The sequence below is a fragment of the Anopheles gambiae genome, chromosome 3 (assembly GCF_943734735.2).
Source record: "Anopheles gambiae chromosome 3, idAnoGambNW_F1_1, whole genome shotgun sequence".
In the NCBI taxonomy this organism is placed as follows: Eukaryota; Metazoa; Arthropoda; class Insecta; order Diptera; family Culicidae; genus Anopheles; species Anopheles gambiae.
This window is the reverse complement of record NC_064602.1, coordinates 43,017,025-43,041,203: the sequence shown is the minus strand read 5'-3', so window position 1 is coordinate 43,041,203 and position 24,179 is coordinate 43,017,025. Positions and strand designations below refer to the sequence as shown.

General features: G+C 40.4%; 2 protein-coding genes across 3 annotated transcripts in view; one reads left to right on the top strand and one right to left on the bottom strand.

Annotated features, from left to right (window-relative positions):
- LOC3292069 (uncharacterized) overlaps positions 1-24,179 on the top strand; it is a 202,709-nt gene that overhangs the window by 99,803 nt on the left and 78,727 nt on the right. The gene's annotated exons all lie outside the window — the stretch shown is intronic.
- LOC1279207 (uncharacterized) overlaps positions 1-24,179 on the bottom strand; it is a 35,621-nt gene that overhangs the window by 8,221 nt on the left and 3,221 nt on the right. The window contains exons 3-11 of the mRNA XM_061655324.1: positions 17,676-17,998; positions 17,058-17,230; positions 16,859-16,921; positions 15,487-15,627; positions 15,120-15,249; positions 12,011-12,144; positions 8,896-9,040; positions 5,811-6,076; positions 738-827 (exon numbers count right to left, since the gene is read on the bottom strand). Coding sequence (XP_061511308.1) covers positions 738-827; positions 5,811-6,076; positions 8,896-9,040; positions 12,011-12,144; positions 15,120-15,249; positions 15,487-15,627; positions 16,859-16,921; positions 17,058-17,230; positions 17,676-17,998 — 1,465 coding nt within the window. The remainder of the gene's footprint in view (positions 1-737; positions 828-5,810; positions 6,077-8,895; positions 9,041-12,010; positions 12,145-15,119; positions 15,250-15,486; positions 15,628-16,858; positions 16,922-17,057; positions 17,231-17,675; positions 17,999-24,179) is intronic.

Below are 24,179 nucleotides of genomic sequence, written 5' to 3'. Positions count from 1 at the left end.
TCACAGATAGGAACCACAGGGGTCTGAAGGAGCCAAATGGAGTGGGGCTGTTGAAGAGTTTGGTGAAAATCGACCCGACAAATAACTTTCAACGAGTGAAACACACTCTGCCCCTTCGTTTCAGTTTGCTATCTTTTACGTTACGATATCTCCCGAGATGGCGTAGATGCATTGACCACCACGCCATACTGTTTCTCACCGCTTACGAACGCGGGGAAAAGTAAGTGGTTTCCTGTGCCATAGGCAGGCAGTCACAGGAAAAGTGGAATCGCGCACTCGTGAAACGGCAGCAAGCGATTGCAAATATTTATTAACTTTTCAAATATGACTCCTCGAGCTGTTGTAACTTTTTTATCGCTTTTCGAGCACTTTGCGCCACTTGCCTCCGACCGTCCCGTCTTCTGGGCTTCCGAGAGAAGCTTTCCATCAAGCTAGACCGCCAGCAAAGCGTTTGTGAGTGATTGTTCGCCTTTCGAAACAATTTTACCAAGTGGGCGTGGGGAATGAGTGTAACTTTGAATCGGCATACGGTGTAAACATGAAAAGATCATTACGCAGTAAATTGTTTGCAAACTTATCATATTGCTCTAGCGCAATGTTTGATGTTTGTCAAAAGGGTGGTAATTTTCGATGGAAACGATAAAATCGTAAAACATGGGTCAAATTTGATGCTCGTTGTTTTTAATTAACAATTTGCGTTTTAAAAAAAGACACATGAGAATACGTGGAATACTTACGCTGACATCACATCCGCTTCACCTCCACGATTTCGGCGAATGGTGGTGCGATTTGCTGTACGTGCCGTGCGAATATCCGTCTCCCAGAATCTGTAATTAAAATGTCGACATGGCAAAATGTCGTTGAAAAAAAAAAAATTTAAGAATTTGTGGTGTAATTTGACAAAATAGAACATAATGGTTTCCCTACTTTCCGAACTGTTTCGCATACATTTATTTTTTTCGAAACAGTCAACAAAATGTGACTCTTCATCAACTTCTGACAAACGAACGCTTTAATTATAAAAGTGTTTAATGAAACGTCAAGTATGAAAGTTTCTTTATGTTTGTTTTTTTTTTATTGTGCCTTCTCTTTTGCGGTTGAGCTTACTACCAATTACTGATCAATTTCCGTGCTTACTTTTCCTTACTCGCTAACCAATCCCCGGTAGCTCAAAGATCAGCCCGTGGGCGGCGAACAGTACCGACAAGCTGTTTCCGGTTTGTTGTGCAACCTGTTCTGCTCCATTCAATTTATCGTTCACGCGAAGGCGGACACACGCAAAAGCCACCTTTGGTCCCGAAAAATTGACATTTATTTATGTAAATTTACGCACTTCTACTCTCCCACGGGGAAAAAGCTGTTGTAAAATGGCGGCTTGGTTTATACCGTCCACGGTAGCGGCAGCGTTACCGGTGGTGGTTAGGGAAATTTATTCAAACGCACTCATTCACCAAAAAATATGTTCTCTACCATCTTGCAACCGAGCAAGTGGGAAGAAACAATCATAAATATTAAAGTTTAGCGTAAGCACGTTGGCACGGTGTGTGGCCGTAAGATTGTGCTGTGTGATCTCCCTCAGAAAGCTGCGCCTGGTTTTGGTGTTTTTTTTCCAATTTCCTTTCATCCAGGTTTGGCAGTGGTTAACCAATGGAAAACAATGAATTTACCAACGGAACGGTTTCGTTAACTGATGACGGTGTATGTGTGAGAGAGAGAGAGAGGGTATAGCGTTTGTCGGACGTAAACAACACGACCAACCTCTTCGCGGGGGTTGAACTTTGCACTCTTAAAGCAATGCAGCGCAAGATAAGAGGAAAGAAAAGGAAAAGCTCTGGGTGTAAGATGCCTGCTAGTAACGACCTGACTGACACCAGAATGGTAAGCTTGTTGAAGGCCACACCGAGCAAAAGGGAAGCTTGTCTAATTTTGAGCATCGTTTCATTTCGAGCCCATTACTCGCGAACCGGTGTGACAGTATCTGATCCACTGGTACTGGCACATCCAGCACTTGCACCAGTAGTCCTGAACATCCACGGCCAAGGGTTCCATAAACATGTCAAACCGTATTACGCTACCTTCCGCCCTTTAGTGCCATGAAGCGTAGCGGAGGCTCATTTCCATGTTGCTTTCGTCGCACAGCTTTTGCGGGGGTCCGGGTAGAAAAGTAGAGCACGGTTTTCCTATCTTCAACAATCTACTCCGACTGTCCGGGGCCGGGCATGATAAGTTCTAATCTAGTTGATTATAAAGATTTTCCGCGCACGAGCGACACCGAAAAGGTGGGAACTGTTTTGGGAATCAGTAAAACCCACAAAAAAAATCCCAATCTGCTCTGTACGTTTCGTGCTCCATTCTTTGGAGCGGGTTGATTTCAAGCGAGAAGACGTAGGCACACGCAATTTGGGGCAGCATTTGTGCCTTTTCAGCTTCTTTTGTTATGGTCGGAGAAAGTGGTACTCGTGCTAATCGGTTTCACTTTCACAAGTACACTCTTACACTCAGAGGTGATAAATGGGCAAGGCGTTTTATTTGGCAATATTATATGTGAATAAGTGCCTAATTTTGCCTTCTGGTGTGTTGTATTAGCGATCTTTGCATCTTTTTTCTTTGCAGCAGGTCCTAACGGAGCATGTATTTTCCGTGCTTTGTGGGAATAATCGGGACCGTAATCGATGAACTCTAGCTAACGGAAACGGTGGTTTAACCGCTGTTAGCAGACACTTTATGTGTTTCTTTCTTCTTATTCTTCTTCTTATTCTTCTTATTCTTCTTCTTCTTTTTCTTCTTTTTCTTCTTCTTCTTCTTCATCTTCTTTTGGCTCAACAACCGGTCAATTCTGCCAAGGCCTGTCTGTACCACTTGGCTTTCAGTGACTTATTGTTTTCCCCCCATATCAGGATAGTCAGTCCTACGTATAGGGGCATAGTCTATTTGAGGCTTGAAACCATGACCTACATGTTTTTAAGTTGTACGAGATGACGACTGTACCACGAGACCGGCTCTGTTGCCTTACTTAAAGTTTAAAAATATTTATAGCATCTATCATGTTTCTCCCAGATAGTCGCAATTCGCTCTTAATACATTTCTTTTTTTTTGCATTTATTATGAAAATTTCTCTTTTATTAGAGAACAACTGCAATAGTTCAGTTTTTTCGCATACCAAGTAGCTTTTGAACAGGATTTATATTTTTCTGCTATTTGTATATTATTTTTAATGTTTTGACAACACATATTGTTAGCGACAGTTCAGTTTTGAATATAGAAATGTCATTCTGTGTTAGAGAAAATATTCATTTAATATTATACCTTGTAATCTTTACGACTATTTGGCTCATGGTTTTATATGAAGTACTGGGCGATCATGTTTCATGCAAATTGTTGTAATTTTTTTAAAAAATCCGTAAAATTTTCTTGTTCCAATTCATGGCAGAAATTAAAACCATGCGCATATTTATGTTTTTTTGTTTGGTTTTGTTTTAACTGTAATCATACAAAAAAGGTGGCAAAATAGATACTCAGGTATTAAAAAGATTAAAAATAGTATAAACATGAAACCATATCAAATCAAAACTAACCAAAGCTGGTAATCGCCAAAACAAACCACAAAACAACTATAAAACCATTCATTTTGCATATACCACTTATTTGAACATCGAGTTTTTTTGTAATACACTTAAACTACACCTTGCGTAAAAAGTATATAACCATTTCGAAACAAAAAAGCAAACCCCCAGTCTGTGCATTAATTTTCATCGCAAACATTTCACCACAAAACACGGCGCTTAAAACAACATCGGACACACACGGACACACTCTCTCACTTTCCACAGACTGTCGAGGCGGGTTTACTGACTTCATCGCTTTCCACTAAGCGACTGGCACTGTTGGTCAACCCTAAACAGAAGGCGAATAATATGAACACATTCATAAATGCTCGGTCTGTTATGATTTCCCATCTCATGGTAAATCCTCAGCAGAAATCCATGTTTTTCCACTACAACAAAAAAACAACTGACTAAAGAGACTAAAAGCTACTTTTGTGTTGATTTTGCACCATAATCTCCACCCGGTAAAGCTTCCCCCTACAGCAGTGGTTCTCTTTTTGCTACGCATCGCACGTTTTTCCTACCTTGAACAGCGTGGCGTACATGCGATTATCGTCGTAAAAACAAATGAAAATTATTTTTCAACCGTTGTTTGTAAAAAAAACACAGTGCAGGGTTTGTGCACAACTTTTTATTACCCAAAGTGAATGGTTCGAACACTTCTTAAAGTTGCATTGCTCTCGGACAGTGTAGGATAGTAGGTTTGTGTAATTGGCAACAATGAACAAACCTTTTTGAGCAATTCATTTTCATCGCCCAAAGGGCGAATAGCTGCGCGTCAAAACTATCAGCGAAATGGTAAATAGAATTCCGGAACATTTCAAACTGAATCATCAATTAAAAATGAGTAATAAAAAAAGAGATGTAACAGGCAAAATGTGCATTGCAGGAAACGAAAGGAGCGAATTGTGAAACACCTTCCCTCGGGGTAATTTTACAATATTCAATTTTTGCGAAAAGCGAAAGCAATGACCATACACAAGCGACTGAATGCAAAGCGCAGAGCAGACCGGTAAAAAACCGTTATCTAGTCTGCAGAAGGAGCCACAGTTGCACTGTATCCTCTTTGGCTACACCAGCGTATCCATTGCAGTGATGATTGGGATTGAAAAAAGGGTTTCTTTTTTGCTCCGTGCATGTTGTGCAACGTGCGCTAAATGACTGTAGCTACCACCAGTCACGCAGCCGGCCGGAGCCAATTATTTTACACCCATTAGTTTTTCATCTCATCGACGGTTGATTGTGGGGCCCTTTTTCCTTCCCGTCTCTCATTCTTTTTCACTACGCCCTTTCAAAGTTGCATAGTTGCAGTTGCATTCCCGGCAGTGTCTAGTAACACGTAACTCGTACAGCTGCAGCTTCTATACCGTTGAACAATAGACTGTGGCACCTGGTGCACACTACTGTTGCTGTATGTTGATACGTAGTAGTTCAATCGATTTGGCAATCTCGTTTTATTTCTATTGTCGCCAAAATTGTGGACAAATCGAAAGGTTTTTTCAAATGTGTTTCAATAGAAACACGTTAGCACTTCCTTTTCCTTTTTTCCGATAGGAATTTCGTTCAGTTTTTATTTCTTTTAATTCATTAAGTCAAAATTGTGGAGGATTTTTTTAAAAGTATTTTTAATAATCTCTTTGTATGTAAATAAAATAACACTATATATTCATTCTTTTTTTTAAATAAAATAAATGCAATAGTACAAAACATGTTTTCAAAAAATCTATTTTTCAGCTGACATTTGAGCCTTTTCATAGCAATTCATTATCAGTTGAATTTCAGAATTTTAATATCTCTCTTTTACTCTCTAATTGCAAAAAACGAAACATTAAGTGTAAATAAAATAAATTATACTTAAACGATCACCGGAGTTAAAGCTCGCCATTATTTATTTAAAAAAAACAACACTCTCTGTCGATGCCTCTTTAAACAGCAAATAAATCGTTGCTGAACCAAAAGGAACGATATAAATCGGTATTTTGTTTTATCAAACCGAGAACAAAGAACATTACACCACCACAGGAAGCTTCAAATTAACAAAAAGCAAGAAATCATTAAATTAACTGCCATCCAGCAGTAGCAAAAACAGATCTGGACGACAGTTGACCGTAACACCCCCACCACGGGATAAATAATAATGAAATGCTGAAAGCTTAAAAATGTGGTCTTTACCATCGGGTTTCCAACCCACCCGGGCGTACTTACCGGCGCAGATCCGGGCTGGAGGTGTACGGTGCGGCCACCTCCTTTATCTTCAGCACGATGATGGCGGTAATGAAGATGCAAATAACGTTGATCACCGTCAGCAGACCGGAAACGATGCCGTTAATTAGAAACTCCGTGGGAATGTAATTGGTGTAGATGAATTCGTAGCTGGAGTTGCCACTGTACAGCTCACCCTTCAGGTGGGGCATCTTGATGTCTTCCTCCTTGTAAATCAGCCAGATGCAGGCCAGTGCCCAGAAAAGCCCCTTGGGAAAGTATGAGAGGAAAGCGGTTTTTTGTGTGTGTTTTGTTTTAATTATAATTTAAAATAGACAACAAAGAAAACATTATTGAACGTAATTAAAGAATGGACCATATCTGGTTTGTAAATCGACCTCTTTCTTCCATCGCGCCAAGAGCAGCAAGTTCAGTGATTTTTTAATACAGTTTAAATTGCAATAAGAAAACTGAAGCTTTCATTTTTTCACTACGCGATAGAAAGAGCTTTATTGCTGGATGCAACAATATTTGTTGCTTACTAGCAATAGAAATAGCAAATGGCAAGTAAAAATTACATCGTTCAATACCTTTTAATTACTTGCCCTTAACATGCCGTAAGCATTCCACACTCGGTTACCGAAACAGGACCGAACATACTTGTGCTTCACACATATTGGCACGCAAGCATTAGTCGTTTTTGAAAGGTCACTGTTCGGAATGCTGCAACCTAATAACCCCACCACCAACAGCAACAACAACAACAGCGGCAAACAGGAAGCACCCCCAGGAACTTGTCAAATTTTCAGTAGAGCGTACACATCCTCACACGCCAACCAAACGGGGCGGCCTTTACACGCCGATAAAACTTTACGATCTCCGGCCAGCGGAATGGGCACGATAGCGAGGTGTAGCATAAGTCAAGAGAGCAAGATACAAAACTATGGTCGTAAAATTAATGTTCCCTTAAAACACCATACCCGTGGTCTCGTGCTCTCGTGGCCTTGTGTTGAAGGACGCTCCAGGGAACGCATCGTAAAACGCCTAAAGCTACCCTTTTGCATAGGGAAATCTGCTCGCGATGTATCAAGCAGAGGGCTTAGCAGCGGATCATCACTCAGGAAGCTGGTTGGTAAAAGCTGTCCCTTTTAAACCCCTTTCTTCCGGCGCCGTTATCAGCCACTTTCCGGTGTCAGAGGGGTTGGTGGGCGGTGTACATCAAAGTTTGGTGGAAAGTTTTCAATCCAGCACGCACCGAAAGCAAAAGCTGACACAATTTGATGTCACATCCGCATTTCAATAGAATATTTGCTCTCCAATCGGCAGGCGTCGGTGATGACGATGATGATGATGATGCTGCTGCTGGTAGTGGTCGTCAGCAAAAATGACGATCATCCTCTTGCGGAAATCGTTGGATTCCGCCATCGAGCGGCTGAAACTTTGCTCAACAATTGGGGGGGGGGGGGGGGGGGGGAAAGCGCCAAGTGGGACGGCTATTAAAACGGGAAAATAAAATCAAATGCGCGCTTGCTTGGTTGTTTCGGGATGGGTGAGGAGAATGCCCAGTCGTATCGTTGCCGTTGCTTGAGCCTATTTGCTGGTGAAGGTCGTTCGAGCCCTCCTCCCCCCAAGTGTTGGGCCGATAACGATTTCCGTTCGGTACGCGCGATGCTTCCCCGGCTCAGTCTCATTTCGCTGGCTAGTTCAATTTAAAGAACCAAAGCCCATAATTGTGGACCAAGTGCTGCTGGATGGGGACGCGCGGCCCCGGTAATGGTGTGCTAAAGAATCGTAATATTTTTCCGTCGTCCGTTTATTGTAATGATTTTTGTATAATTGCTTCCGTCGAGGGATGCTTTCCACTAACACCACCCACTGCGTGGGGGGGGGGGGGGGACAAGAGAATCGTTTCAGTTAAAATGTTGGCAATTGCCACAATTTCCACAGCATTCTGAGAGCAATAGTGAAATCGCAATGGTGAAAATGTCCTTGAATTTCATATTTGCCAATCGATCCAATGTTGGAGATGGGTTTTATCGTATGCTGATAATTAAGAGAATGGCTCGGGAAGGCGAAAGATATTCTAGAAAGAGTTTATTATTGAAAGGAGGATATTATAAAGCAACCAAATTAGAAGCAAATGAATTTTAATTACAGTGCTTATAATTATTTACCGGACTTTTAACCATCGGTAGCATATGTGGGTAAATTCAGTCAGCTAATAAATTCATTAAAAATACTATTATTAGCAAACTTAAAATCAATTATATTCGTTCACTGAATTTGAAATACCGATAATTATTGCATTTTAAGTACCGCGAAACGCCATCAAGCTGCTCATATATTCCCGTTCTTGTATGCCATTTTTCTCATAAAATAATGTTCCCGAACACTTCCCACGCTCAATTCCAGGAATATTCTAGCAATCGCAGGTAGCCCCATTTCAAAGGCACGGGGCCTGCCGGGTATTGTCGCTCATAAAATCTCATAATCCCTAATGAATCTATTAACACCTCAGGCGGGAACTCACCACCCCTGTCGTATGCCATTTCAGTTCGCGCTATCAATAGGTATCGCAAAACTTCTCCAATTCAATTGTACCGCTTCAGGGTATAGGAACGTTTTAACGTACGTTGCAATTCGGCATTGTTCACCTCTAATGACAGGATGCATCTAATGGTCCCTGCAAAGCACAGCATGCTCTGTCAATGTCACACCAAAATGTATTGCAAAACCAATCCCTGATCGCGTTCGTGGAAATGTAGTCATGCACTACGGACGGGCTTATAGGACGGCCCATACGACGGTATGACGATGCTTTCGGGCATAGGGTGCTTTTGATCCTTTCGCAAACTCGTGTAATCGATTGCCTTCGATTCGCCGGTAGCGTGGCGGGGAAATGTTACCGAGACCGTACCTTGCCGATTGTACTTTCGACACATGTTTGTAACGGAAATGGAGCATCATTATTGGGCGCGCGCGCGCTGAAACTGTTGCATCTCTCTGGACTCTCTGGACCAGTGTGCTGTACCGTTACGTGTTAGGTAGTCGGGTAGAATGGGTTCAGTTTGATTGCGTCCATACTTACACAGTTGACGACCGGTGGTAACAGCGAAGCGGAAATTGCAACACCTATCAATGGTCCGGCTGACCCCTGGAGCAGTGCCACTGCTACGCCGCTTCCGGACGTTAGCGCCCAAAGGATGCCCATCCACAGGGAGCGTGCGTTGCCACTGGGGTGAGGTGAAAGGAAAATATGAAGAAAACGGTTCAATAGTTCTTATTGTGCTCGTTGCCTGTAAATAATTGCAAACTGCGATGGATTATGGAGTAACGCAATGAACCAATTTCAGTTCAGTTAATGTAAAGTAAAATGAGAACGAAAACTTCCAACGAAAATCAGGAACCGATTTGAAATAGCGATGCAGCAACGCAAATGTTTAAACGCATTGGAAACGTTTTAGCATATTACAATCAAAATTCTTAACCATATCAAAATAATCTTTTTTGTAATTGATTAAATCAAAAATACACTTAGTTTAATCTCTTTTTGAATTCTCTTATTATTTTTACCTTAGTCCGATACAAACAAATTTTTGGGTTATTTAATCTTAATTAATTTGTGATTTTATTCTATTAATAAATTTTAACTAGCATCACATTGAGAATGTTGGTAATGGGGTCCTTTCTGTTTTAAGTTGGTAGGCTGAAATTTCAGCCTGTCGGCTGTTTGCATTGTATAGCAGTTTTCAAGCAGCTATCTAAGTGCGTACAACATACAGGTGGGCTTATCCCAAGATGTATGAATTTAGAAGCCTAATTTTTATCGCTTCTGCTTCTGAATCAAGGTGTATGGATATTAGGAGGTGAAGTGCTTCAGAGCAAATTGACATTTCACGACTTGACATAACAATACTGGGGGCTCCGGTATTAAAATTGGGGAAGGCTAGAGGGGGGTATAGAAAATTGTATGCGATTTGACATAACAATACTCAATGATGGCGCCCGGAAAACGCGCTAACAATTCACCTCCTTAATAAACACACCTTGTTCTGAATGAAGATTTTAAGAGTGTTTTGTGAATTCGTCAAGCCTCCAGAAACCTTGTTAGAACAAAAATGTCCCATCCTGTCAAAAAGTGATATTCAAATTTGGTTATAAAAATACCACCTGGACTACATACACTTTGATTCTGGATTCCATTACCAGATCTCTTTAAAGCACCTTGGGATAAATGTAAACACCACCTTGTTTTGTCATTTTTCGAGCAGGTACTCGAATCTAATTCTAGCTTTGAGGCTAGAACAATCTAGACTGAGATTTGCAGGCTAGTTTTGTGTGTAGTTTTGTATGGAGTGTTTACATGATTTCAGCCTCCAACAGTCAAACTCCATACAAAAAATTGACTAGAATCGTGAAGGGCCTCAATATTTGGTTACCAAAGACTATAGCAATAGCGAATCTCGAATAATAGCGTAAGTCGAATTTCGAGGTTTTCAGTCAAATTATAGCTAATGTTCGTATGATTTTGCTTGGTAGGTGGTAGGAAGGTTTTAGCCACTAAATTAGTTATTTGATCTCAATAAAACTGAAGATGACAATTTTAGACCTTTAAAAATGTTTTTTAAAACTCGACCAAAAGGAAATTTATTTTACATTTGTGTCAGATTGTCAGATTAGTACAATCTGTCAAATGTAGAAAATAGCGTATAGCGAAATTGCGTACATTGATTATGGCGTATATCGGGGAATACCTGTATTTCATACTAAGATAATTTTTTATAACATAACAACAACAATAACTTTTTTTTAAAGCTAACACTATTTTTTTTATTTTTGTAAGGTTTTTAAGTGAAATATAATCTTGATACAACAGCCCAAGTGAATTGATTATTTTAAAAAAAATTCTCCACGAATCGTTTCAAAATTGTTTTAGTTCACTTATATTGCATGCAAAAAACAATCTCATCTGCTTTATACAAAACATCAAACTATTTAATCAGAAATAAATCGTTCCATTTAATCGCTTCCACATCACGTCGTTTGCCCTCTAATTGCTGGGTTACATCTCAACCACAACAACATTATCAATTAACTAAAACCACACGCAATCAATGTGTTAATCGTTGCACAATAATTACAATTAAAGTTTGCCGTAACAACACACACACAAAAAAACTCACACGCTCTAATCCAATCGAAATCACGCATGTTTCTAATTTAATTTACCACCTCGTTTCTACCGAACTGCACACAACCTCAATCGATGAAAAAAACAGGATATTTCATCGCCACATTTTCAGCAAACCCACCAAAGGCAACCCGTCGACATCATCAGAGTGTACTCGGTGTGTGTGTGTGTGTGTGTGTGTGTGTGAGTGTGTATTTATTTTCCATTTGCTAAACGAAACAAAACCCACCAAACCAATGCGCAGAAACTCTGTGAAGTGGGATTTTGGAAGGGAAAGAAAAACCATCAAAACATTACGCGGTAGGGGAGATGCCGGGAGGATCTATTCCCCAACGGATGAAGAGGGCTTTGGCACAGGTGGGAAAGCGCTGTGATTTGAATATTTCTATTTAGGTGTGTTCGCACAATGTAACACACGCACATACACACATTCCTGTTCGCTCTTCCTTGTTTTCCTCTAGCTCATTTCCGATGGGTTTTGGTTTCCGGTAACCGGGTTGCCGTTAAGGTACTGGTTTGAATATTGGCAAAAAATGTTAAAAAATACTAAAAATGCTCCTTTTTTGTGTGTAAGTGTGTCTGTGTGTATACATGAGCGCTATATTTTGCTTTAATTAATTCATCTCAAAATACCCACCGGATAGTAGCGGTGAAATGATTTCTGTGATTTGTGCTGTTTGCTTGTTTTCGAATATTTAGCAACCATTTCGCTTGCTTTCATTCATTACATTTATGCCGTGCCATTTTTGTTTCCTCTTAATCGTTAGTAACTTTGCTACGGGCGTAGGGTTGTTGGGTGAGTGTGTTCTGGAGCGTAGTAACGATGAATTTGTAATTCATTATCATTGTGCCTGCTCTCCCCGTATCTGTGCTGTGCTGCCCATATCACGCTGATGCATGATTCCAGGCAAACGCGACACGTGATACGCGGATAGCGCACAATTGTGCGAATGTTGAAGGCAAGCGGAAAAGAGAAACAAACGTTCATACACAAAAATACACCTTCACTTACCGGCCCTTCATTTCCTCCGTTGGGAAATCGCCAAACCCCCACGGCATTTCCGTCGTACCGAGTATCAGCCCGAAAATGAATCCGAACAGGATCGAGATGAACATGCCGAGGGCGAGCGCTGTGAAGCCAACTTTCTGCGCCCGTGATGTAACGGAAGGGCCCCGGGAAAGAAATGGAAAGAAGATAACATTTAAATCGAAACACCAATGGTCCGTGGACACGTTCTGGGTAGCAATTAGCAAAGGGCGCACCAGGCAGTACAGTGCAACGTTCGGTTATGTAAATATTTTACTGGAATTTGTACGAACCGGGCAGGACCGAGCCCTCGTATAGCACTCGTATAGTAGTATAAAGTACCGTATAGCGTGCGAGAGAATGCTGCAGAATGGGTGGGAGCGCAAGCAAAAACACGGAATTAATCACTGGTCGAACCTGGTACTCGGGGAGCCTTCGGAAGTGCTCTTGATGTGCGGGAATGGGTGATGAATGTGTTGTTTGCTTTTTTGACATTCAATTTACCCAAATCGCAACACAACTCTCGTGCCATTTGCTGTCGCCCTTTTGGTACACTTTTCTGGATGTGCAACGGGAATTTATAAGCGTATAAGTCGTTATTTTTATCGAAGTACTGGAATAAGAATATATGAGGTACATGAGGTCGAATTGTACGAAGTTTAAAAAACCTCTTAAACTTTTATTATAGACTTTACTGACAATGAAAATAAGTTTGGTTAATTATGATGTCACTTTTAAGATGCGATTGGTCAATAAGACGATAAGAATTTTTTTCCATATTCAGTCTCATAATTCATTAACATTAACAAATAATTGTGGCCATATTTTTCCCCTTCATAGTTATTGATGTGATGGTTATGTATATCTCGTTGTACTATGATTAGCTGCTGCTAAAATACATGCTACAAAATAATACAAATACAAATACAATAAATACAAATACAAATACAAATACAAATACAAATACAAATACAATAATACAAAATACAAATACAAAATATGATAGAATATGAAAATATGGATAAACGGTAGTTTCTTAAACGATTGGATAAATTCATAACGTTTTACTCATGAAATTCAGCTTATTTAATGACATATGGGATGATGCATGTAATTCAATGTGCCATCCCAAAATTTGATCAAAAATATATAAAACATCCATTTTCCTTTTGGAAAAAGAATCCATTTTACTTTTGTATCGATCTTTATACATCTTTCATTTATCTTGCACCTATTAATTTATGTTGATAGACTTGCAGCCTGCGGTGAATAAGTGCTTGAATTTCTTGGCTTTTTATTAGCTTCTTCGTGTTTTATTAGCTACTGCAATTCTATAAACGAAGTAAATTTTATCGCTATTAACAGAACATTTCCAGTGTCAGAAAAATAATAAGCATGTACCTCCAGTTTGAACAAAACTTTCATATTTAAACATGAAAGCATTTTTTTCATAAATTGGTATTTAATCGATTCTATTCAATCCGTATCAAATCTACATTTAAAAAATGTGAAATAAAATAACCATTTGTATGTAAAGCTGCTTTAGAGAGTCTTAACCAGCATTTTGTTATGGTTTGTTCAGTTTTCTCTCATTCAAGTTCCATTGTTTCAGTTGTTTTATAATTACATACAATTAATTATAATTAATATAATTATTATGTATGATAACCTAATCAAAAACAAATCCTATCATAATATTGCAAAAGATACAATAAAAAGCGTGTTCCGTAGAATTGGCGAAATGAGGTGGCACATCATAGTGTTGGTGTTTACTTCAAAAAGCTTTTCAACATAAACGGAATACAAAAACAACTTCACCACACAATCGTGCAATTATTTAAGGTGTTGAAAATTAACTCTTACTTGCTCACTCGCTAATATTTCACACTCCTTCAAATGTTTCGTACAACTACGAGAGCATTATTCTTCCCAGCAGCATTAAATTCCTTCCCTACTTCACAACATTCACAACTGATTATCCCATCGGACGCGGATGGAGTTGAGGGGAAAAAATCGCTCAGATGTGTGCAAAACACAAAGCTTGTCCTCTCTTACCCTTCCAAAACCAACGACTACTTTCACACTTTCAAAACGCGAGGCAATTAATTTTTAAACTACTCCCTTTCTGCCACTTTGCTTTTCAACCTTACACCGCTGTGGGCTGTGGAGAAACTTTCCTGCATTTCGGTTCCCTCCCCGATCACTTCCCCATCGACCGCATCGCTTTGAATGAAAATGTTTTAATTTAAATTTTCATCGACTGAGCACACCTGAGAACCGCAGCATTTTTGTTTTGCTCGTGTGTTTTTTTTTAGTTCCATACCCTCAGTTCACCATCTGCTTTTTGGTGGGCTGGAGAAGTTCCGTGTGTGTGTGAAGAGAGGTTTTTTTTTTTATTTGTAACCAAAAAGTCGGCTTTATGAAAGTGAGCTTTTGCCCTGACTTTATGTTGCGCGAATTCCGCTCTAGTGGGCGATGGAAAATCTGTGAGTTTTCACTGGCTTTTTGCATCAGAAAGTTGTTATTTTTTTATTCCTCGCTCCTTCTCTGTCCTCTGTATGGCGCAGGTTTTTGGAAATGAGTAGTATTCAAAATGCTAAGCGATGGATAAATTTATTGGACTTTTTAAACAAGTTTACTGGATGGTGCTTTGCATGTTTGTTGCTACTAAAAACTAACTCTTATGATGTTGCTAACCACACTGTGAAAGAGTTTTCATATTATTTTTTTTTTCCTATAACATTATGGGAAAGTGTATTTATAGTTGGTCAGCAGTATTCCATCGGCAAAAACTATTACAACTTTGTTAACAAAAAACTTACTATTTCTACTACAAGCAAGCACTTTTTTACGGGGTTTTCTATCCAAACATTTCTATTCCATCCTACTTTTTGCTTAACCATCGCGAAGCGTTACGTGTTCCATCAACACATACCTAAAAGCATATCCGTGTACACTCTAAAGCTATTCAAAAATCGAAATATCTCCTCGTGCAGCAGAGCTATGCATAGAGATGGGAGCGCCAAAGCGAAGCACACGATCGCGTTTTGAAGCACACAAACCATCCCCCTAGACAGGCAACCACTCCACTTACCACAAGCTCGCGGTCCGCTATGATCGTTCCGAAGGTAATCGACATGACCGGCCCCATCAGTGGTGAGACCAGCATCGCGGCCACAATGTTTGGTGCATTATTTTCCACCAGCCCGAGGGCGGCCAGCGAACTATAGAGGAAAGGGAAAGAGGAGAAAAATCAAAATACGAAAAAAAAGAATAAACCAGCAACTGCTGAAATGACCTGATGAAGTGATGCAAAGTGTTTCGTTTAGAAAAATTTGCTCGCGCTTCGTCTGGTGGAGGAAGTGCTTATCTTTTTTTGTTGTTGTTTATATATGCTAGATGATGATGAGGTGAAACCGTTCTAGATGCACTGAACCAAGCAGCTAGGGGTGTATACTTACTCAGCCGTAACGATGAGCAGCAAATAGTCGAACGATAGAGAGCCGCCGGCTCGCACACCATCGACGACCTGCTTCACGGTGAGCTTCGAGCGGATCGAGTCAACGAAGTTGTTCCATTTGGAGTTTTCCTCACACTCATCGCTGCCACAGTAGCACGGGAGAAATGGGAAATAAAGGGATTGAAGACACATACATTCCTCCAGCCTTCCCCCCCCCCCTCTCTCTCTCTCTCTCTCTCTCTCTCTCTCTCTCTCTTTCTCTCTCTCTCTCTCACACACACACACCCACACACTCACTCATGTTTAAACGTTTAATTAAGCGTCACATCTAAAGCGTTTTTCCCTTGGATCAGACTTCCGCAACAGAATCTTAAAGGACATTTAATTATCGTCCAATGACGGGACATTTAATCCATCTCGCCCGTTTGCGTACGTTTTGCAACGTCAAAATCGGTTAGAAAGCTCCGGGGAGGGAGAGCAAAGTTTAATTAAAAGTCAACTCACTTGCCAGTCAACCCCGGTTACTGCAGGGGCCGCCACCCTGTCTTCACCGAAAGGGATTAACTACGGTGGATGAAAAATGATTCACTCCGAGCGAATAAATAAGGGAATTAATATTCACCGAGTGAACGTAACGGCGCGGTGAAGGAAGAAGAAGAAGAAGAAACTATCACCTAAAGATGTAACGCCCGGTTACACCCCGTTCGATGGGTGTAACCTTTTCTCTGTTGTTTCACCAGCCTTTTATAGCTGCAGTGAAAAGAATATTGAATTCAGTGCTTTCATGCACCTTTTGTTTCACTTTGTTCCCCTTCTTCTTGAGTTAAGTTTCGCTGCTCGTTTTTTCCAAGATCATATTACTTCCTGCACATGCACGTTGCAATGTTGCATGCTGCACAGCGTACGTGAACCTAATCAAATTATGCAAATGCACAACGACAATAACGATGTCGTCGCTGGACGCTGGAAGAAGGTGAACGCACAGTAGGGAAGAAAGAACTAAGTAGCAGACAAAAAATAGAGAGAAAAAAACACGCACACACCCTTCTAGCCAATGCAACAAAGCTTTCGCAGCAGTTGGCAGCACTGTAACAGAATAAAAACAGACGGTACAAAGACGTCCTTTGAGGGGGGAAGACAAAGCGTTTGCCAAGAGACAAGGACGATGTACGCAGGTCGGAATTTCCTTCCGCAGACAAGTCACTGCTCTTCATTTAAATAATAGTGAGCGACGCTGGATGGTTTCCAAAAAGCAAATGTTTCAGAGTGTGTGTGTGTGTGTGTTTTTGTGCACACACGGTAATTTGCCTGGTTGAGAGGGAAAACTATGACGCGAGACTACTGGGGGAAACCTGGGGAATAGAAAACGTTACCCATATTCATCTTCGTTACTGGTGTCATTCGAGCCGTCGTAGCTGACGCTGCACGGTAGCACGCTGAAGGAAATGGAAATGGAGATAAAGCATGATTAAAATCAGAATTTGCTTTAGAAGCTAGAAAAAATAATATTTTCTATCTGGACAAGTTATAATATTGCTACAATGTATACGTTACAATATTATTCCAACTTACCTGACGCTGGAATTGTACTTCACACCGATTCCAAGCTCCGTCAGGCAGTGGAGCGTCGTTTCGCAAGGATCACCGGCCGCTAAGGGGAAGACGACCTGGTAGTACTGCCCCTCCTTGTCCGGGTGCCAAATGACCCGTTCAATCTCAAGCTTCTTAAGCAACTCGTCCAGAACCTACACAAATCGAAATTTTGATCGTAAGCCTTGTAAAGTTTGTTTTATCGAATACTTGCTGCTGCAGCTGGCACTCCGCAAAACGCAAACCCCAAGATAAGCTCCACTAAAAACATAACCGCCGTCGTGCAATCCAAACAACTGGATGAACTTTTCGCCTACGACAACATTGCCACAACGGCCCAAGCGCAGCACCCAAAGGAGAGTACACTCGCCAAAGGGAAAATATTTATATCGTCCATCCGCATGTCCACGGATGCACCGTTCCAGAACCGTTAATGAAGGACAGTGGCGGGTGGGGTGCAGCTTTTTATCACCGTCACATCCTCAACTTTGCGGTCGACGCTTGGTTGGCCACGCGTCACACACCAGCGGCGTGGCCTTGATAAACGGTTTGTGTTTGTTTCGGAAAGGTAGGGGGAATGGAAAATGGAGGCAACCTTACCTTTTCAAGCGGTGCCGAACCGGCAACGCTGGGCGGTGGTCCTTTTATCGCGTTCACTCCGTACCCCGGTGGTTTGGGCGGTTTCGCTTTGTTTGCCGTGCGACGTCCCTGGACTGCGTGTTTGTCACGCAGCTCAACCTCGAGCCGCAACACTGCATTCCCGGCTGCATTGTGGGCTGTGGTGGGTGTCCGTGGCCCTCGCGGACCTTGGGTCACGTTTTCTGGCAGATTTATATTAAGATTACGTGCCGGTGTTGTTGAGTGTTGTTGGGGGGTCGATTCCGGTGGCGGTAACTGTTCATTATTAGATGCATAGTTTATGCCTGTAAGGGAGGAAAATATCAGTTAGTGTTCGAGTCCAAACTTTACTTTTTGTGTGAAAATGAGCATAGTAAAAATAATTACCAATAACAATGATAGTAATAAATAAGTCTAATAAACTTGCAAAAAAATAGACAAATTCTGATTGTTGTCTTTTGTTCTGTTATAACTTAATATTGCCTTTGCCTCTAAAATAGAAATTTATTAATTGTAACATTTGCAAAATGTTGAAAGGGTGCAACAATTTATCGCGATGAAAATACACAACCTAATCTCGTTAGAATAATATTTAAATCTCTAACGATTCCCAATCGAAACTCATGCAAATTCTGATCAAATTGTGATAGAATAGCAAACAAATCCCAATCGATTCCCGAACGGAATCCGTTCAGATTAGTATTCTTTTACTTATTGAGTCTCTGAATTTAAATATTCACAAATCACTCAACAACACTACTATAATCGTGTGAATCATTATATAATTATGCTTAAGTTCACAAATCACAACAAAATCACTCGTTTAACACAATCTGCAACCTCAATTGAACCATTTTCATTTATAAACAATCTATTGTAATTGTTCAACATATTATTATAGTATGAACACTGAATGATTTTAAAAAATCTTAATTACCACAAGCTATTCTTTGTGCAAGATTAGCTAACCACCTAAACGGATAGCCGGTTGCGCGGTATAGCCGTCAAATTCATGGTCAATGTACATGTGCATCAATTCGTTCAAACGGTGATGATGAGTGATAAAACGCATAATTCAAACTGTTTATGTCAAACATTCTATTCTTGAATTGGATACTTTTTGAATACTTTCAAGCTCATGATGATCCCAATGATGTCAATTACAGTGGAGCGCCGTTTATCCGGGCTTCTCGAGACTTGACCTCGCACGGATAAGCGAATAACACGGATAATGAGTCAAATGATTTTTTTTTTTCACCAATTCCTGATTAATTTTTGGAAAATTATTTTATTTTTTGATAAAAATAACCCAGTTTTAATTAACTTCATGCTTTTTCCACAAGAATATTTAAAATTGTCTTGAATTATAGGGTCTTTTGTTATGACAATATGCTCTTTTAACCGCTTTTTCAAATATCCTCCTCATAACGAAATGTCATCATTGTATTGAACTGTCATTTCTCAACAGCACGGATAAACGGAAAGCCGGATAAAAGGTACCCGGATAAACGGCGCTCCACTGTACTACTGTCCTATAATAGCAGCTGCTTCTACTATGACACCAGCCTCTGAAGAAATGGTGATTTGTAGCTGAATGTCTAAGCATGTCTGAAGTACTGAAACATGTTTTAGACACTACCACAGGAGATCATGAAAATAATTTCAATGATTTCTTGTTTGAGTTACTTTCAAATTAGTATCTTAAGACACTTTGACTATGACTTTGACAGTAGCGTATTTTTTAGTGCTGACAGTATGTATTACGTTGTAAAATTTCTAAAAGTTCAATGAATTATCACTCCACACAATAATTTTTCCGCCCACACTGTTTAGTAAATAACTTGTATAATGCCCATTCTTACGTTACCTTTAGCTAACGGTTGACCGTGTAAATCTCGTTTAAATCAGAAAATATTCAGAACTTATTCAGGAGGAACGAACCAAAAAGGCCGTAGTGCTTGGAAATACTTTATATATTTTCATACATTATTTTATTTAAAAACTTAAAATTATGAACGAAATAGTCTACAGACAATACAATAGACTACAGGTCGTTCCCGAGATACGCAGTACCTCTTAAAATAGTCTTAAAGTTGACTGAAGTTGTCTTTTGACCAAATTGTACTGATTTCAAGCATCAATTGTCAAATGCAAAATAAATTCCGTTTTGGTGGAATTGTAAAATTCATTCAAAAATGCACTACATTAAGGTAATATTTAGGCAGAATCATGTCGAATAATTGATAAAATGGCATAAATTTACCACATTGGGGAAAATTACATGAAAATTAGCTACATTTTGGTTGAAATCCTTGAAATTCGACCTGCGCGAAAATGGTGGAAATTCCGCTTTTACAGCGTATCGCTGGGATAGCCTGTATTCTAACAAAATCATCTCGGGCCATAGTTTGAGGATACCTGATTTAAACAATAAGGGTACTTTGCTTAAATATGCTGAGTTGTAATGCTTCATTCGTCCCTCGACTGGCGTATAAAGGAGATGAAAGTACATCCTCTTACCATATTCATGACTTGTTCCCTTCCCTCAATGTTACTTGGAAAATTCTTCAGCCATAATGGATTCATATTTAAGGAATTCTACATTAAGCTTCGTAAAACAAAGCGTAACCAGGTGCTACAAAATTTAAACAAAAATCGCAATATTTGAAAAAAACAGCCAAAATAATACCACAAAATTCTGCTGTTAGGATTAAAAGCGTGGTTTGAATTTTCCTTATATTGCTTCCCTTCCTTATTTACTTAGCCAAAACATCGAGATCGAAGTTTCAGGTAAAAAGGTCAAGTTTCTTGTTTCTTCTACTAACAACACGAAAAATAATTATATACAATTCACAATAGTGTCCTCAGTCTAACGCTATTTTAACAAAAAGAAAAATGAACTATTTTGTTTGCTACATTTTGTTCTAATGTATTTGATCTTCTTTTTTTCGTAACTACGCTCACCATTAGACAAGTTTTCAATCTCCCTTTGCCACTGTGTGGAACTGAATCAAAGTGCAGTTTACTATCGAATCTCCCATTTCTACCCCGGTCGCATCCATTAACAATATCATTTCGTCCTTCGCTGCACTCTCAGTGACGGAGGTTCATTCGCATTCACCACTTGCGTCGCGGATCCGAGTGAAGAGCCGCTGGCGGATGAGCGATTTGTTTTCTTCGTTCGCCGTCAGCAGCTCCCCATTCAAAACCGGTGCAAAAGTGGAGCAAAACTCATCTGCAAATATTTACCCAACCTACTGCTCGCCCTCGGTAGTGTGGTGCTGCAGGTAGAGGATGGGGGAAGGAATGTTTCCGCTTTGCGAAGCACGAAGCATCCTCGTGGCCCGCTATTCCTTTTTATGGTGTTTCATTTTTTTTTTTTGTATTTCTATTCCTTCTGGCGAATGTAATAGTACTTGGGAGATGATTTTCTACTTCTGTGCGTGCTTTTTTGCGCTTTCTCACTCCTTGGTTCGGTCCCCGGTGTTCACTTTTATTTCCTCTAGGTATTGGGGCTAAAAGCTCGCCGTAGAATCAAATGAAGGGCATCGAATCGAATGGCCGAAAAATAAACGACACAGAAGTAGATGAAAACGTCGTCGCTTTCGCCGTGTTCTGGCTTATGGAAACGTAAGGAAACAGCCCGAAGAACAAAATGGAAGTGGAATATAGAGCAACTTGCATCGCGGAAATAGAATTCAAGCAGTGGTGAAGAGAAAGCAAAACGACGCTAGTACACCAGGTGAACGATATTTAGCTACGAAATCTCCGCCGATTTCGTTGTTCCGGGGTAGGAGAGTGGTCGCCTCCTGGAGGGCCGATTGATGACGGAAAGGAATTTTATTTTTCCGCTCTACCAAACGGCCAAAGCCAAACACAATCAAGCTTCCGGCCCGGTCGGCGGTACCAGGTGCATCACGGGTTTGATGCCCTTTTATTCTCGCTGCCAGCATTCGGCTACCACGCGATTTCGGCTTCATTTCTATTCGACTCGGTGAAATCTACACAGTACATGTACGGGGTCTCTATCAGTTTGGAGTTCCTTTTCTATTTTTCCAGCTGCAGTAAAAAGTAAGTTCATTTGCCTCTTTCTACGAGCGGCCTGCTTTATGCCCGGAAGCTTCCCATCAGGAAGTAATCACTCTTCTTCGAGCAGATGGGGCAGGCTTTTTGATGCCGATTTCTTCTGTCTCGGTGCTTTGAAATGTATGGTTGCACTTTCTCCGTTGATTTTGCGGGAACAAAACGATGCATGCAGCGCGCGGCACAAAGCGTACAAAAACAACAACAAAAAACAACAGGCCTGAAGGTGAATGGAATTCGGCTAAAATATAAAGCACATTCTTTGAAAACGGTCTTTTTCCCCTATTTCAGTTGATAAGAAATCTTGGATCTTGGACCGATCATCGTGGTGGAAAAAAATGATACCGACGGCAAGCAATCAGAGATAACTGAGTTTTCTTTTGCTAATGAAAAATTGGATGCTACTGTCTAAACATTGATCAAATTTTGCATAAAACCGAAATGCAATTTCAAAACGTCACAATTTTTTTATTGCTCCATAAATCCATAGTTGAAATATTTTATATTGCATTAAAAACTAGAAATAAATTATGTTTCTTTTTATATTCTTGGACATCTTCTCCCCAGATATCGTTTGCCAGCGAAAACTTTTAGATTGGTGGCCGTATCACTAGCCCTTATAAACAACTCCTTCCAGTTGTACATGTAAACTAGATATTAATTTCAAATAAATTCATTACATATTTCCTATAACAAATTTTACAAAAAGGTTCTCATTTTCAATCTCTCACTATAGAGCGTTACTTTTTCACTCCTATAGTGAGACGATGTTGGTTAGTGAGTTGATGGTAGGTGCGGATAGCTTGGATGATTTTTGTACCGTGTTGGTTTTCTTGCACACTTTACACCGATATAGCGATTCATCGATGTAGGCGTTGCACGAAAGACGACAAGGATGTTTTCGTCAAACGAACAGACGAATATCGCCCTCACGTATGTGAAATTGTGTAATATTTATGAAGTGATCTAAACAGCATAAAGATTCAAAAAGTACAGTTAAGCTTAAAATTAATTGCAGCAGCTTCCGTGGTATGTTGGTACGGGTAACCAGTGGATCGCGGGCCACCGCCAGACTGATTGGCTGATCGTTATTGGCCGCGTAGTGAACTGTTGATGTCTGGATTGCTGCAGGACGACACCAAAATATCCAGGACTCTACAGGCAGCAATCTCATTTCAAATGTTCAATCATCTGCGTCACCTGTTTGCCCTCATATTGGTGATGAAAATGTCGCATTATTCTCTCTTATTGTGATCGTGAAACGTGAACCACTTTTGTGAAGATTAACACTCGCAAAATCAAGATCAGTACACCGTCGAAGACTCCGAACAGAATCAGATACTGCGAGCTTTCGAGAACCTCAAAGCGCTGGGAATCATTGATTAGTATCTGTGAGAAATGACGCCGCGGAAGGCGCTAACGATATTTCCGACCATGCTGGATTTAGACGACTTTGTGCGGATACTGCCAGACTTTCTACAATGCGCCTTATCCGCAGCCGAAATATTTTCCCTGGTGGATGCGGAATACTCTTATGCTATCGATGAGTTGTACAACATATTAGTAAACGTGAACCAATTAAACAACGAACAATGAACGGGGTGCGATGAAATTACCGCAGCAGTGGACAGCTACGATTTGACAGAACAATCCAGAGGAGACACACAATGGACAGGTTTTTTCCTTGATTGACCTGGTGGCATCGGAAATCCGTTTATGCTCGAAACTATTCTTGCATTTAATCGAAAATTACAATCGCAGTGGCTTCGAGTGGATGCTCTCTGCTACTCTGCTGCTGACCATGGAAAGCACGCTACACTCTACATTCAAGCTATCGCTCATCCGGGACGCTCACAGTTCCTATAATATCCGTGTACAGTAAAGGTCTGAAGCAGTGTATTCGGCGGAGCATGATTTGGGGCAAATTTAAGGTATTGCATTTGCGGGAAAACATGCGTGTGCAGACAGCCCAGGCCTTGGTGAAGAACGGAAAGAGTTCGTAGAATTTCTGCTCTGCATCGGCGAGAGTCATACGACATACGGCATGAGACATTCCCGGGGTTAGGTAAGGCATATGCCAAGATACCACGGGACTTTATATTACCTGGAACATCTGATCCGAAAGGTTACGTAAATTCATCGCAAACAATGTGAATTTTGATACATAAATTATGTATTTCAAGGGGTACACGATCCACAATTTAGTTAATAAAATATTAAGTAAAAGAAAATTAAGAAATCATAAATCAATATACTGCAATATATGTTATAAATAATATCTTCTTCTTCTTCTTTGGCTCAACAACCGATGTCGGTCAAGGGCTGCCTGTACCCACTTGTGGGCTTGGCTTTCAGTGACTAATTGATTCCCCCCATAGCAGGATAGTCAGTCCTACGTATGGC